Source organism: Gopherus evgoodei, chromosome 3 (genome assembly GCF_007399415.2).
Source record: "Gopherus evgoodei ecotype Sinaloan lineage chromosome 3, rGopEvg1_v1.p, whole genome shotgun sequence".
In the NCBI taxonomy this organism is placed as follows: domain Eukaryota; kingdom Metazoa; phylum Chordata; order Testudines; family Testudinidae; genus Gopherus; species Gopherus evgoodei.
This window is the reverse complement of record NC_044324.1, coordinates 167,226,259-167,243,694: the sequence shown is the minus strand read 5'-3', so window position 1 is coordinate 167,243,694 and position 17,436 is coordinate 167,226,259. Positions and strand designations below refer to the sequence as shown.

At 40.9% G+C, this 17,436-nt stretch overlaps 1 protein-coding gene across 7 annotated transcripts in view; it reads right to left on the bottom strand.

Moving 5' to 3' along the window:
• Positions 1-2,575: 2,575 nt before the first annotated feature.
• The window catches only part of CLIP4 (CAP-Gly domain containing linker protein family member 4), a 72,366-nt gene continuing 57,505 nt past the window's right edge, over positions 2,576-17,436 (bottom strand). For 6 of the 7 annotated variants that reach the window (XM_030557345.1, XM_030557344.1, XM_030557342.1 and 3 more), the window contains 5 exons: positions 12,675-12,809; positions 9,310-9,433; positions 8,048-8,112; positions 6,773-6,845; positions 2,576-4,994 (listed from right to left, as the gene is read on the bottom strand). In XM_030557345.1, the coding sequence (XP_030413205.1) occupies positions 4,673-4,994; positions 6,773-6,845; positions 8,048-8,112; positions 9,310-9,433; positions 12,675-12,809 (719 nt within the window). In that variant the 3' untranslated portion in view covers positions 2,576-4,672. The remainder of the gene's footprint in view (positions 4,995-6,772; positions 6,846-8,047; positions 8,113-9,309; positions 9,434-12,674; positions 12,810-17,436) is intronic. The other variant, XM_030557347.1, reaches the window with a different exon arrangement.

Genomic DNA, 17,436 nt, shown 5'->3' with positions numbered 1-17,436 from the left:
GGGTTGCAAGATGGTGTGGTAATAGCTCTGCTTCACTTAGATTATCACTGCTCTGCTTTGTGACATGATCTGCAGAAATCCGTTCAGACAAGAAATTAAAAATGCAATGGCTCAGGACATGCATAACAAGCTCTTTCCTAGCAGGTGAGAAGGGTAACTTAATAGCAGCCTGGTTTGTCACCTTTGTCACCACACAACTACAAGGGAGGCGGGCTGAAGTTAGCAGAACACGTGAATGGGATGAAAAACAGTAGTTGGAGAGTTCAGTGTGTGCACTGATGGATGGATATTCAAAGTCTTTTATTTTAGCTATTACCCCCCACCCACCCACCCAAAGAATCCCTTGGAGGATCCGAGACTATTCTGTGCTCATAAGCCTAATGCTGTAGAATCAGCATAATTCCACAGTCTTTTCACTGGTTACTCCAGCTGTATACCAGTAACAGAACCAGACTTGTCCCACTAGTGTGTGTGTGGTGGTGGGGAATTGTATGGAGAGGGGGAAATTGAGGGCTTGCTTCAAGCAGGCTGAGTTTTAAATGCTTGATCATGTGAGCTCATGATTGGAGTAGACATGTCTCCAGGGAGTCCCATCTAAAACACTAGAAGCTACTTTACGCTTGTTTAAAAAACTTTTGTCCAGAACCAATATTTTAAGTCAGGGTGTCCTGGAGTAACAGTTATACAAAATGTTCATGTACATAGTGTACATGTACTTCCCCCAGTGTAGGCCTTGTGATTCTACTATAAACTATCTCATTGTAAATGTCTTCATTTGGATATCATATGTAGCTTCCTTTATGCTACACTGAACTGTGGGTAGCATGACAGCCTATAAGACATGCAGGCTGATGGAACCATAACCACAGCATTGCTGTAGGACATTTAGCACAAACTGGCTAAAGCCCATGTGGACTAGACCTAGGCACTAGTGGTTTCTTGTAGAATTTCAGTAGGTTCTAATGTGGGTAAGGGGGAATGAGGAGAAGATTCCTGCTGAGCCTTAACCCTGCCCCCACCCCTTTTCTCCTGTCAGGACCCATATACCTCATTAGAGTTGTAGGTTCAGGCAGCAATAAGGTGAATTACAACTGGGAGAGGAAGGGGCTATGGCAGTGTGAGAGGGGGACATGAGCCAGAAAGCACAGGGTAATGGCCTTCATTTGCATTTAGGTTGCTCCACTTCTTGCTGGGACTGGTAGGGAAGCTCATTGGCAAGTTTACTGGCGGCCCCACACTTTCTTTCAGGTAGCTGATTTCAGTTTGGTGATGGCTTCAGCCTGTAATGAACCAGTCAAGTGGCACATCCACCTGTAGCACCACTCACGTCCCTTGCTGTGTCTGGGCAAAGGTGGCGTATTGTCACAAGCCTCTGTGGTCTCATTTCTACAATGCATGACAGGGTTAGTCTACTGTCTGTTAAGAGTTTGATTTTTTGCAAGTCTGGTCATGGAGCTGACACAATCAGCTTAGTTAAAAAAAAAAAAACCTTGAAAAACTAATAGCATAAAAATCCTTTACAGGGATAAAAGACATCACGTGTTGCCTACCCCATATTCCTCAAAGGAGTGTATCTGCATCCAGCTTTTCTGGTCTGTAACCCTGCTTCATTAGAATGTCTATCACAGGTACAGCAGCTTATGCAACACTATGTGTAAAGGAAGGGCCTATGCACTTCAGGGATATTAAAAGACATACTAATATATGGTCATTGAGTATTTTGTATTGACTAGTGTATTTGTATTGTAAACATGTGTAGTGAACCAAACGGCATGAAGATAAATAAAATGACAAACTAACTCCAGCTGTTGGGTTATATATTGAAATCTCGGCCATCATTATCTCAACATCAGTTTATCACACCTGACTTGTAAGCTGAGGATGAACTATTGTCATCACTAGGCTTAGAAGTAACTTCACTAATATTTCAACTCCTACCTAAAATTTGGAGCAAGTCCTGTTAATCTCCTTGCAGGCTCGGTGCAGTGGCTATTTAGCAAAGTAAATGTGTGTTAAAGTTCATGGTGTTTTTTTCCTAGTGGCAACAGGACTGAAAGTTGTGTAAAAAAAGCTATTCACACCCCTCAGATAAAGATGAGAGAGTGAGATTAATGACTCACTCAAGGTCATATAGGAAGCCCATCAGAGTTATGACTGACACTTGTATGCCACGGGAGAGCTTCTGGCTAAAGATCTCCTATTGCTTTAGAAAAGGTTACATATCATCCCCTGATTGTAGACTGGGAAATAGAGCACAATAGGGCAAGTGACATGCCTAAAAGTCACAGAGCCAGGTTCGATCTCAGTCCTCCTGTCATCACTGGCCTTCAGCCTTGACACTGCAGCGAGATTAACTGTGCCCCTGCTGATCATTTTTGGCACAAAGAACAGGAAAGCGAGGCCCTCCAACAGTGGGCACCAGGAGTAGCTGTACCTTTGCACAGATGAACTATGGCACCTGAACATTAGCCTCATTAGCAATGAAAAGAGTGGACAAATAACCTAAGCCACCAGGACGTTACTTCAGACATTGCACTATCCAAAACGGGTGGAGGGAGAGAAAAAACAAGACCACTTTAAGTGATGTATACACTTTGTTTGGCAGCTTGCAATTCTGTACCATACAGCAAGATGATAAACTGCATCAAGATATAAAACCTGTTAATATATTAGAGTTGCCATTTCTCTGTCCTATTTACATAATTTGTAAGGAAAAAAAAAGGACACTCATTTTGTGAGACACTCCCCCAAAAGCAAATGATCTTTAAAAGAATGGGCGTTAATCAAAGATCCATGAGTACTGTGTTAATTACAGGGAAAAAAAAGATACCTATACATATAAAACATGGAAGAAACAGATGCTGGACATACAGATGTTCAAAACCTTGCTAACTTCAAATACAAAGCTATAAGTTAGACAGTTTATAATAAAACGTGTACATTTACAATTTTTATCTTCAGTTAAAAACGTCCATAGATCAGAATACAATATGCAGCCTTTTTTAATAGTTCAGGAAAAATAGCCATATTTAAAATACATTGTATAAGCTGCACAAAGTCAGTCTAAAAATAGGATACTACAAATGTAATTTAAAGCACTGTACATTTCTCACTTAAGTGAAATGCAACAAACAGCTCATTCAGAAGTGTCAAATCATTTTACTGTTTGAAACCTGTATACTTGCACTAAAAGATATTAATACATGCTAGACATGTTATGTATTTTAGCTGTTCAGGATGTATATGAAACAAATTCTAAAAACACTGAGTTTATTTAAAAAGGCTGAGACAAATCATGTTGCAGCCAAATAATCAAAATAGAAGTGTTACCATGTTACATCTAAAAAGATTCATAGGCAATTTTGAATTTTATAAATGGCATATGTAGCAAGGAAGAAACTGCTCTGAAGGACAATGAAGAAATATATAAAATGTGAAGGAAGTAAAAACAGAATAATGTTTGCTTTAAAAATATACATATAATGCACAGTACTTCCTGCACAGTACATAAAAAGGATAAATATTAGTGATGCAAGTACTACGTGAGGTGAACCTAAGTTCTATCTATATGCATTGAAACATGATGATGATTGTAGCCTGCAGCAACAGCAAACAAAAGAATTTCTTCAAACAGCAGGGGAAAGCTCTCCAGAGAAGAGAGCTGAAAGTGCATTATATTTTCAAAAGTGCATCTTGCATGCTGCTGTCTTTTTACAAATCCACACAGAGAAAAGTGCAAACCAGAAACAGCGTCTTTGTGCTTTTTACAGTCTTTTTTCTGTTTCATTCATGCTGTTCACTGGCATAGCATGGTAGCAGCAAATTCTTCCAATTACAGGTTTTTCCATTAGCCCTGTGTGCGTTTTTTTGGGATGTGTTTTTTTATGAATGATAAAATACTTAATTGGTTCACAACTGATTTAAAAAAAAAAAAAAAGTAATGTCTCCTGCTTATTACTACTAGCTCACAGAGAGATGGACAAAGTGTCTAGCAAACAGACTAATATGAGAAACAAGGTGGAGGAGGAATATCCTTCTTCCCTAGACCAACTTCTCTTGGTGAGAGAAAAGCTTTCCAGCTACACAGCACTCTTCTTCAGGTCTGGGAAGAAGAAGAATAAAAGAGTTCTGCATACTCAAAAACTTGTCTCCCTCACCAACAGAAGTTGGTCCAATAAAAGATATATTCTGGCACTCACCCCTGTCTCTAATATCCTGGGACCAATACTGCACAGACTAATGTGACTCAGTTAACAATCTCCTTTGTTATGAAAAGGCAGGAGAATGATGTACCAGTTCATTAGTACACGGAAAAAAACCTTCCAAATACACTGAATCACAAAGCAACTTAAAAGAACGTCAGATATACTGGCCTTACTGGCCTTCTCAGAGTGGGACATTATTCAAATAATACAGTATCAAACCCAGAATGCTTTTACAAGAAACTCACTGGCAGGGACTGTGTCAAAATAGGAGAGAGGGGTATATGATTTCCACTCCTCATGATGACTCAGGTGGTTAGAGCCTGAAGAGATACATTACCAAAAGAAGCAGGTTTTAGATAAAATTTCAGTCAGCATTCCGTGCAGATGATGTTGGGGTTATTGTATGTGGTTTAATGCTTATATATCATTGCACTAGCACTTGATGCACAGGTTGTAAGCATTCTGGTTCAACAAATATCATCCACAAGTTTTGCTCCATTAATCCCACGATAGGTTACTCTACTAGGCCGAACTAAGACGCCATGGTTTGTCTTACAGGTGAAGTAGCGCTTGTCACCCACAGATCCATCGTTCTTTCCCTTGGCACTTCTGAGTTCAAGTCCAAGCCATATCCCTGGTGCAAAGTCAGTAGGGCCAATGTACCTAATTGTGCCCATCTCATTAGAGCTGGTTAGAAGGACCTGAGAACCCTCATGTAGTTTCACAGGTCCCTCAGCGTTAGTCGTAGTGGTGTTGCTCCAACTACGCTGCAGCATCGAGCTTCTAGATCTAGTTAGAGAAAGAAATTAGGCTTCTTTCTGTGAGCACACAAGCGAATTTTTTTCCTATGATTATCTTATGCACTGACATGTTTCTGAAAGGCATTTTAATTTACCTTTTTAATAGATTACTTCAGATCCCATGTCAATAGTAGGATGTGTATGCAGTTATTTACAAATAGGGACAGCACATCGTAACATATTGAAAATCAGTTCTCCTTTCACGTACCTGATATTAAAATCAACCTTTTCTTTATAATAGACAATGGTATCACTGACAGAGAGCAGCATAAACAAACTGCTGTGCTTATGAACAGGTTAGCCCAGTGGTCCCCAAACTTTTTCATCTGGCAGGCACCAGACCACGAACCACAGAGGACCATGGCGGCGGACAAGCATCCACCAAAATGTCGTCGACAAGCAGCAACATCAATAGGCATCACCGCCGAAATACCGCCGACAAGCAGCATCATCCAGAGGCGTCGCCGCTGAAATGTCGCTGAAAATCGGTGGCATTTTGGCGGCAACACCTCTGGATGACGCTGCTTGTCGGCGGCACTTCGGCAGATGCTCGACTGTCGGCCAGTACGTGGGCACACTTAGATGCCCTGGCAGGCGCCATGGCACCTGCAGGCACCACGTTTGGGACCCCTGGGTTAGCCAAATGAAGTTGTGACATAGCAGGGCCAGCCAGTATTAATGGGTCAAAACTGTGTTATAACAAACATATCAGATAGCACAGACTGGTTACAGAAAGTGCTGAACTTAACACATACAATATTGAATTGTGTAAAAAACCATAAATACTTGGAATAATGAATGAACTAGAACAGAACACAAATTCTCCACTGAATCCAGTGAGGTACCCTTCCTAAAGAGAATTCTCCTTCTCACATAGAAATGTCCCCATATTCTTTTTTCCTTATGCAAGTCTAAGCATCATATGGCAACAGAGATCAGAAAGCTCAGTGTGCAAAAACTGAACAAATAGTTAATACACTGAGAAATTTGGCTCTGTCCACAGAGGTTAGCCACAAATGAATTTAAATGGTGCATGGCCATAGTGCTTTGCAATGCAGAACCAGGACTTAAACTCCCTGGAAACTATGTTTCAACAAAAGCTACGTGATCAAATGTACAAAAAGACAGCCCACTCTTCATTTATACCTCCACATGAGAAACAGATCATTTTCATTTGGATGCTGGACAGACACACAATGAAAGATAATAAAATCCACTGCAAAAATCCATAATCTAAGTGTATTTGTATCTAATTATATACAGCCAAGAAGAAAATAGATTCTATGTTAAAAATATCAGATTGCTTCAAATATATCAGGTTAATCTAAAGTAACAAGTCAAGCAAAAATGTGAAACGCCGCCAGGGAAAGAGGACAGAATGCAATTTTTTTCCATGTTAGGGATATTTCTTTTAAGCTATAGTTTGTCAACCGGAGTTGGAAGAGTTCACAGTTGAAACTTTCACTCCCTGTTCTATTTTGGTGGCACAAGATTCAAGGACAAGCACAAGCGGTTCACTTCGTCTAGGACTGGCCCTGCAGTTGTTCCCTCTCAGCCAGAACTCAGAGGGAGTTTTGTCTGAGAAGACTGCAAGAACTGGTTCTGTGCATTAATGGAAATTACACAAGTCAATTGAAAGGAACCTACACCATTCAATGCAGTTACCTGCACGTGTCAAGAGAAGGAAGTTCTGGGCTTTCTTCCAGTGATTCTAAACTACAGCTGCCCAGTTTTGCACAGTTAATACATATTTAAACAAACACTCACTTGACAAAGGAATTTCTCCTGTTTATCTCCTTCTGTGAAGATGCAGAAGTTGTACTTAAACTTCGTCTAAAACCTACAGGAGAAAGTGAATAAATAAGGTGACTAAGCTACTTGATTTAAAAATAAAATGTGCACAACCGCTTTCTTCGCTCCCATCTCGTTTGCTAAGCACCCTCCCCACCACTCCAAATTACAGCTGCATGGGAAATGGTAAGTATTTTGTTGTGAAAAATTCCATAAGAATCAAGAAATGTTCAAGAATTTTGAGAAGGAAGAGGAACAAGGGGTAGGTAAAAATAAATGTTTCAAAATTTTGAAACAACTTTCACAAAAAATGTTTAGAAAAAATGCCAATTTTTCATAAATAATTCACTAGCTCTGTATCAAACCCAAATGATCTGTGAATCATCCCTATTCTGATCTCCTCAACAATCCCTTCTATGCCTGAACCACTGCCAAGTGTTTTGTTTTCTTTTTGTATTAGATGGTAAAGTTTTTGGTAAGAAATTTGATCATCATCAGTAAAAAATACTAGGGTAGCAATTGAACGCAGGGCCCTATCATGCCAAGCACTGTAGAAATACATATTACGGCACAGTTCCTGCCCCAAAGAGCTTACAGCGTAAACAGATGCAGAAAGAGGGGAAGTTTACTTGCCCAATGGCACAGAGCAGGTCTGGGGCCATGACAGGAAAATAACTCCTGGCTCCTGAGTCCCAGCCTAGCACCCTATCCGTTGGGCCAAGGTGCCTTGTATTTTAGATAATAAAATTGAGTGCATAAAGAGTACACAGAGCTTTACAAAACAACTTTTTAAGTCAACAGTAGACAAAGGGGGAAATATCCATTTATTGCAGTAAGTCCATTCCGAAGCCAGAGTTTTGTTTTGGTTTTTAGTACAAGCAAAAACCCCAGTATGTATAAATAGGGACCAAAGGAACTGTTCAAGGAAGTAAATTCATTTTTATTCACTGGATTGATGGGTTACATTCCAATACCTGATGCAATTATTTCCTCCATTTCTGCAACTGAAGGAACTGATAGCATGTCAGTCTCCTAACACCAATCCTGCCTGCAAACAGTGACTGGACAGTCAATGTCAGTAAAGGAGGGAGAAGTCAAATAGCAATGCATCTTGGGGCATCTGCGTTGCTCTAAAATCTGTTTTGCTTTGGCCATTCAAAGAACCTGGGTGGCATGTCCAGGAAGCTGCAATTTCTGGAAATGTTCTACAGGCTATCCAAACAAAACCAGACCCACGTCTCAGATTCTTACCTGGGAAAGAATGATTCATTTTACCTGTTGAAACTTCTGTGAGGGAGTCTAAGGAACCTGTTAATCTAAAGTGAGATAATGGGTTAAGTCTCACAAATTAAAATTGTTTAATTTCAACTTTAAGAAATATATTGCTGAGCTATTTTGGCTAAAGATCGGTTGCAAGGTTTTCCAAAAGGCTTAATATGTTGGATTAATTTAGGGTTGAGTCCTCCCCACCATCCTGGTTAAATTTTCATCCTAAATAGACTGAGCTTTTAGTTGCCCACAAGTCACTAAATGCAGAGTTCAGAGTCCCACAGAGGCCTTACTTCTGCCTTGTATACATTACTACAGAAAGTCTTTTGTCAACAGATAGCTAGTAATATAAAATGTTGCATGTGTGTATCTAAGGATACAGAAAAGGTGCAGTATGCTCAAGATCAAGAAAACTCAGAGAAGACATCTTTAGTCTTACTGAAGGTGCACAATGAAAGTTTGCCAGAGAGCATACGCAGCAACAGAAAATGATATATATATACATTCATACACACACACACAAACATCTAAAGACTAAAGATAGATGCTGATTCCTCTGCATGTTATAACCCAACAGTAGCAATGGGGAAAGTATGCATCATCTTTTATGCTAGGGGCATTGTTCTGTGATTGTTTGCCATACTAGAAGACTGGAGGAGAAGAAAAAGGGGAAGTGGAGAAGAACATAGGTATGTCAGTCATGGTAACTAGACACAGGCTTTGTACTCATCCACCGATCAAAAGCACACATGGCTAGAGAGCACAGGGTTATCTCTGGTATTCCTTACCCCAAGCCCAATGGGAGTGGCTGTGATCCAACTGGTGAGATCTATATCCACCAGGAAGCTATGTAGCATCCACAGGCAGAATCCTTGTACTTGAATTCTGCTCACAGTATCAGGATTTGGCCCTAAAAATTAGAGCTTTCAAGAGCACCTACTGAATTAGTTACATCCCTAAATTTAATCACTTGATATAGAGGCAGTGGGATGGAATGAAATATTTTTAGATTTGTGAGGTTGCTGAAACAGCCACCTGGGTATGCTTCCTGTTTATATAGCACTGGTACTGAGAGATACTAGTACTCTTTCAGCAACCTAGTCTCAGAACCAAGGGGATCTACCACCTCCCCAGCAGCAGGAATAATTGTTTTTCCTCTTTAGTTCGTTCAGAATTTTATTTCTCATTGGAGAGGAAGTGAGAAAACATTTTGTGACACAGACATAAAACAATATCATACTCACCTCTGCACTCTGCTTGGTGGGGCAAATATGCCATATCTGGGGAGACAACTGAAGTACTGGACCCCTCCAACTGAACCATCATTCTTGCCGTGAGGTTTGTTCAGTTCAATGCCACACCAAAAGCCTACAGTTGGAATTTGGAATTTCAATATTACTTTTACCAGGGGTAATATTAAAATTTTGTATTTAAAATAGTTAACAGATGCTCAAGTTGTTGAGCATATGACTAATTTATACATAACAATCTGTGTATTAACCAAACCCAAGACAGGATTTCCCTGACCCAGAAGTGATTGCATTACGTCAAATCAAAATGTATGCCACCACCAACATACAGAAGAAAAATAAGAACAGTAAACTAAATTATATTAAAAAACACTGAGATACGAATGCTCTATTCAAAATAGCCCTAGAAATACTGTTGATTACTCAAAACTTATATCTATTTTAAGAAAAATGGCCTATTTTTAGCAAAAAACAGAAAAGATAAAAAGCTTTGCATCTTATATAAGTGAATTTAAGGCTACTGAAAACAGCAGATTGACAAAGCTGTACTGGCAATTTCTCTGCACTTATGCCTCAATCCTGATTTCACATGACCACTACTAAGATTCAAATGTCACTCAATGCTCATTCAGTCCTTTTCCCTCTCTAAAATCAGAAGTAATTATTACCAATTGCAAGGTAGATTTTATGATGCAAATACAAGTGTGTAAGGATTGGCCAGCAATTCATTTTACACAGGCTACTGAGCAGCCATCAGATGGTAATAAGTTTGATCACTACCAACCTGTGATGAATGTCAGCTGATTATGAAAAGCTGAGAAATTCTGTATCCTATCAGCAATCCTTACGCTGTCTGGTCCCAAAAGACTCAAAATTAAATTCAAGTAATTTGGTGCTGAGGCTACAGGATTAAGGGCAATACTAAGTATCAGATGAAGAAATAAGAACAGTGACCTATGAATTAGAAGTGATCAATATATCAAAAGTTCCTTCTTTCCTGTCCACCAAAGGCAGGAGAGACAAAAGTATATGAAAAAGATCTGCACTGCCACCAAAAATAAACCAGGGGGGCAGGAAGGGTGTCACGTTTTTGACAATTGCTCAGAAAGAGTTCTATATCGTTGCCCACTTTTTGCCATTTTAAAATAAGGCTGTTTCAAAGGCGAAGAGTTGCAATGGTGTAGTTTTCTTTAAAAAAAAAAAAAGCTAGGTCAGGAAATCCATTCCCACCATACCAGTTAAATACGGGAACATAACCATTTGAGGTTAATAGACTATTTTGGCTTTTCCATTAGGTTCTATCGAATCTATATTACTCTATCAAGTTAGAGAATAATGACATCTTAAATGGGGATTGCTTCATATAACATACTCCTTGAGGTGATGAATGTGGCTTGTGCCTGCTGATATTTCATTCTGACATTTTATCTTAAGCAATTTTTTTTAAATATTGATACCACCAAGTGTCAAGACAGGGTATTGCCACTTTAAATGGAAGCCCACTTGCTTGAGATAAACTACTGGAGGTACCAATATACCAGTCATTCTAAGTGCAGACACTGGATAATGGAACCTTTTTTGCCTCAACCTTATGGTTATGTTCTAGGCAGTGGTTTGGTTTATGAAAGAGCTCAAAAATGACAGGAGAGCATAAGAATAAATTGGCTTGAAAGGATACATTTTCAAAAGTTATAGTTCCTATGGTTTCAGAACAACCCACCTCCCTCTGAAGAAACCTAACTATGTAATACTGGGGGAAATTTCCAGCATGTAAGTTCTCTAGTTATCGGTAACCTCATCGGGCATAAAAATACAAAAACCGGTCCTGAGAACTGAAATCAAACAAAAAACTGAAAAAGCTCAATATATCACCATGACATGTCTAAAAAGTGAAGAGCACTAAATGTTCTAGCAGAGTTTCAGTAACACAAGACATCAGTGTGGTCAAAAACAGCTGCATATAAAAGCCCAGGGAAAGAAAGGTGTGCCCTGTAGCCCTAAGGATTAATCTGCTGGTCTGAATAAATGTCTTTCTTATGAATTTAAGTATTTGATGTAATAGGTTTATAGATTCATATTAAGAATAAGTGGCTGTAATGCAAGAGACCTAAAGGTCAAATATCCTGTATAACGCTAAGGCAACTTTAGCATATTTTGGGACCCTTACTCAGAAAAGTGATAATAGACAAAATACCTACGCAGATGTCTGGAGACCTTTAACTGAACCAATAACAGTAAAGGATGGAAAAAGGGGATTTTTGCCAACAAATCTAACAAGTACACCACAAATGCGTACATACCTGTCATTCATACGCACATACATCCTGGCCTATGGGGCAAAGGTACCCTAACATTTCCATGGAGGAAAGATGAAATTTGGGCATAGGAGGAAGGATTTCCAACTAATGCTCTATAAAAAGGTGAGACAGCTCACCATTAGACAGGCAATTCTACCCATTTATCTGCTCCCGTCTACTCTCCATTGCCTCCAGCTTCATCTATGTATCGACGTTACCTATCTACGACAGCTATTAACTATTAATAGGCCCTAGTATTATTTCTTTTCAAAACTGAAAGTGAAAAGGGATTTAATCTCCATTTTTATTTTAGTTAAAGCATTTAGCATATATAGAGTTAAATTAGAACACAAACAACTTTGCAGTAACTTCCTCTGCTAGAGGTGTGAAAATGCCCAAGGTGCTGCTGCACCAGAGTGTGAGTATCAATTAAGTCTGCAGCTTATAACAGTGTATTATCATAAATATCTCTCTTAAAGAACTGTGATATTTGTAACTCTGTAATCCTGAACTGTTTTAACATTTGCTTACCACTTCATTGATTTTAATAAAAGGGCTTTATGACTATATTTGTCTCAGTGTAAGATCGTCATAACCCCGAAGTTCCTTTTATAAACTCTGTGAAGTCTGATTCAGGAAGAACTTTATCTTCTGATCAAACATATTGGTGAGTCAAACCCATACTAATTAATATCAAATAATTATTAATATTAATTAATTAAAAATTAATCAAATAAAATTAAGTGGATAAATTACATCAACACTACTAACATACTCCAAATCAGGCTACAGCCGCCTTAAGAAAATGAATGGTATTATTACTGTACTTTCTGAGAAAGACACAATGTCAAGTGGCAGTCACAATGTAAAGTACTGTACCATCTTCTCCATTACTCTAGGCAGCTCCACGTTAAAGTCAAATATTCAATAATAATAAAGTGAAATTGAGCTAGAACTCTTAAATTGCTGGATTTCTATTTTAAATAATAAGGTCCAAACATTTATATTGTTCCTAGGACATTACTCTGATTCTACAATGTATTTTAAGAACAGATAAAATACCTGGCGCAAACTTTGTTGTCCCATAGAATCTAACAGTGCCAGTTCTCTGCCCTACCACTAGCACTTTGTCTCCGAGCTGAATTTCTCCTTCATCCAAAGGGTTTTTTCTTGTAGATGGAAAAGCATTATTCAATCCTGTTTAATGAAGGGAAAAACTGAAATTAGGACAGCAGCAGTTTTGAAATGCAAAGAGGAGTATATCATGAGGTCTCAGCAGAGAGTCAGCCAACCAACCGGTCAAATATTCATATATGCTCTTAATGCAAGGCCCTGTTCCACACACACTGCTTAGATAAAACATTCCTCTGCTTCAGTGGGTATTCCGTCTAATTAAAAAATGCTGGATTTAAGGTTTACTTGGTCGTTAGAAGTTGCAGTAATAGTCTGAAGTGCAGCTAGCTCATCTGTAAGTGAGACTAAGAACCGCACCTTCTTCCGCACATTTTCTAATAGTAAAAACGTTACAAAAATAGAAAAAACTTAAGTTTAAAGACTAACTATCTGACAAGTGTCTCCTCTAAGTTATCACCCCAAGCAGTGACAAAGTAAAAGCAAGTACATTTATACGAATATTTGACCAGACAGTTAACTGACCTGCCATCCCTATTTCCAGCCTGGGAAGGTGTTCTTTACTAATACAACAGATACAGTACCAGCACTGCTTTTAGATGAGGCAGAAGCTACTTTAGGCACTGCCTTTTTATTGCTGTTAGTTGAGTTCCATTTCTTGGGATGATTCTGTTTGCTCTCTAAAGAGGCAGTGGAAGAGAAAGAACTGCTGGATCCAAGGAAAGCGGACAGAGCTAATGCAAAGAATTATCCAGAGATGGTATGCAGGAAAGGACAAGTCAGCTGAAGCAAACAAGCATGTATGATACAGAAAAACCTCATTAATTTACAAAGCAAGCAAGGGAACAACCAATTAAAAGGCAATTGACTCTTCGCAGCACAAACTTTATCCATTTATTCTCACAGCAGTAGATTATTTTTAGGTATTTAGAATATTACTTGATGTGCTGGTAAATACTCTAGCATACAGTTGTTAAACAAGTGAAGAATTAGTAATATGAGCCCTCATCACCTCACTCTCAATATCCAGTTTATTAAATGGTTGATGAGAAGTAGGGAAAGTGACATTTTTGTGGGCGAGTAATGGTGTGTGGACTAGTGACTAATTATGCATTATATACTGTATTAATATCAAATCAAAGAAGAAATGGAAGATAAATCGCTTATCTCTGTTTGTGAACATATTCAATAAAATCGGTCTCGTTTTAACTTTTGCATTTCTCGCTCTCTTCTTTTCTGCTCAAAAGTAACACCAGGTATGTCTGCACCTCAAGCTGGAGATATAATTCCCAGCTCATGGAGGCATACGCGTGCTAGCTCTGATCATATGGGGGGCAGCTCCTGAAACTGAGGCTACACACTATTTTTAGTATGTTAGTTTGATCAGAGCTAGCCTGGGTATGTCTCCTCAAGCTGGAAATGATCCCACCAGCTCAAGGTGTACATGACTGTGGAGCAAGACTTTACTCTCTTTGTGCCTCAGTTTTCCTACCTATGAAGTTAGAGATAATGCTGCTTATCTGACTCTCAGGGCTGTTGTGAGGCTCTACTCATTCAGTGTTGGAGATCCCCACATGGTTGGAGCTAGGACAGATTCAGTATTCATATTACTAAATCCTCTATCTTGGGAGGCGTGGGAGGGGGGTAAGTAAAAAATATGAAGTGCACCTGTTGTGAGTCAGAGCACAGATTAAAGAATGGGGTACCTAAGGAAAGAGTACAAGAACCCAAAAGCTCCAAAGTTAAGATACTGGTGGTCTCAACATGAACTAAAAAAGTACACCTCTACCTCGATATAACGCTGTGCTTGGGAGCCAAAAAAATCTTACTGCATTATAGATGAAACTGTGTTATACTGAACTTGCTTTGATCCACTGAAGTGCGCAGCCCCGCCCCACCCCAAAGGTAACATTCCAAGCTCAAGATTTTAAAAAGTGGATGCCTAAAGTCCATATTTAGGCACCCAATTAGGTAGCCCAATTTTTGAAAATGCTGAGCACCAAGCACCTCTGACTGAAGTTAAAAGTGGCTGGGTTTTCAGCACTTTTTGAAAATTAAGCCAGTTATTTAGGTGCCTCACTGGGGATATGGATGCCTAAAGTTAGGCTCCTACATCTTGAAACCTGGTATCTAACTAGAAACTGTTCATGAACTGAAACTTCCCGGATTTAAAAAAAAAAAGTTTTTCTCACAAAAAAATACACTCAGTCAGATGAAGGGTGTGTTTCTGTTTTGTTTTAAATAACTATATATACTCAAAAACTTTAAAAGCAAATAGTAATATAATACACCTCTACCCCAATATAACGCGGCCCTCAGGAGCCAAAAAATCTCACTGCCTTATAGGTGAGGCTGCGTTTTATCAGGTTTGGTCTGGTATGGCATACTGGTACGCTGTGGTGGACTGGACTGGCTTCCCCAGAGGTGATTTAAAGGGCCCGGTGCGCCAGCTGCTGCAGGAAGCCCTGGGCCCTTTAAATCACTGCTGGAGCTCCAGCAGCAGGGCCCTGGGCTTCCTGCAGCAGCTGGAGCCTCTGGCCCTTTAAATCACCGCCTGAGCCTGGCTGCCAGAGCCCCAGCGGGGATTTAAAGGGCCTGGGGCTCCAGCTGCTATGGGGCACCCCGGGCCCTTTAAATCACTGCCGGGGCTCTGGCAGTGGGACTCTGGCAGTGATTTAAACGGCCCGGGGCTCCACCTGAATTCAGATATAACACGGTAAAGCAGCAGGGCTCGGGCAGTGCTTTAAAGGGCCCGGGGCTCCCTGCTGCTTTACCGTGTTATATCCGAATTTGGGTTATATTGGGTCGTGTTCTATCAGGGTAGAAGTGTACATGTTCAACCTGAGAAACCATAGAGGGGGCTGGATTTTTATAAAGTGCTGAGCATCCACCCTCTGAGAATCAGACCCCTTTGTGTTGTCAAGTTGAGCACCCAAAAACTGAAGCATCAGAAGTCACTAGCCAATTATAAACCTACAGATCATTAGAGACTGGATTCCAATTTAAAAAGTTAAAATAATATTTTTAAAGATTTAAAATGTTTTTTAAATGATTACCTTACAGAACACTAATCTAAAAATGCTGTTACACCATTATAATTTGCTACTCAACATTCAAACATACAAGTAATAAAAGGGTCAAAATTCCGATACTTGTTGAACATAGTTCCAATTGGAATACATGCAGCCAGCAGCGGGAACACAGGGAGAAAGAGCCACCAAAACCTACAAAAAGGCTGTTCTACAGACGATCTGCAACATGACAGGGTTTTCTTAGCACCTAAGGCTCAGGGGGCTGGGCTCCAAGGTTATACATATATCTGCCAGGCCATGCTGCCCTGGCAGCTGGCCATATGACAGACTAAGACCTGAAGGGACCATCATGATTAAAGCTACATTTCAGTCATGGGTATTTTTAGTAAAAGTCATGGACAAGTCACAGGCAGTAAACAAAAATTCACAGCCTCTGACCTGTCCATGACTTGTACTATATACTCCTAACTAAAATTTGAGCCAGGGGGCTGCAGGTGTGAGTGGAGGGGGCGTGTGGTGGCCCAGTGGGTACTGTGGGTGTTGGGGGAGGCGGTGTGCAGCCCGGTACTCCCACTGGTGCTATGGGGTGAGGGTTGGCAGAGCTGGCAGGCTCCCTACTCGGCCCCACACGGGTCCCCCAAAGCGGCTGGCATGTCCCTGCAGCTCCTAAGGGGAGGGATAGCCAGGGAGTTACTGCGCGCTGTTCCTGCCATGAACCCTGGCTCTGCAGCTCCCACTGGCCGAGAACAGCAGACAATGGGAGCTGTGGAGGTGGTGCCTGCCACACTGAGCCTCCTCCCATACCCAAACTACTACTGTTGCTGCTGGGGGGTGGGAGGCAGTGGCCCGAGACTGCCCCAGCAGCAGCCCGTGCAGCTGGCCCCCAGAATCCGTGACTTCCATGACGGACACACAGCCTTAGTCATGATGATCTAGTCTGACCTCATGCACATCACAGGCCACAGCCTCACTCACTCACTTCAGTAATAGGCCCATAGCCTCTGGCTGAGTTACTGAAGGCCTCAAATCTTGATTTGAAGACATCAAGTTATAGAGAATCCACCATTCGCTCTAGTTCAAACAAGCAAATGACCCAGACCCCACACTGCAGAAGCAGGCAAAAAATAAATAAATAAAAATGAACAAACCAACCTAGGGTCTCTGACAACCTGACTGGGGGTATGTCTACATCTAAAATTTTGCAGCGCTGGTTGTTACAGCTGTATTAGTACAGCTGTATAGGGCCAGCGCTGCAGAGTGGCCACACTTACAGCAACCAGCGCTGCAAGTGGTGTTAGATGTGGCCATACTGCAGCGCTGTTGGGCAGCTTCAAGGGGGGTTCGGGGAACGCGAGAGCAAACCGGGGAAGGAGACCAGCTTCGCCGCGGTTTGCTCTCGCGTTCCCCGAACCCCCCTGCAAACCGTAGGGAAGGAGACCTGCTTGCACGGAGGTTCGGGGAACGCGAGAGCAAACCGGGGAAGGAGACCAGCTTCGCCGCGGTTTGCTCTCGCGTTCCCCGAACCCCCCTGCAAACCGCAGGGAAGGAGACCTGCTTGCACGGAGGTTTGGGGAACACGAGAGCAAACCGGGGAAGGAGACCAGCTTTGCCGCGGTTTGCTCTCGCGTTCCCCGAACCACCCTGCAAACCGCAGGGAAGGA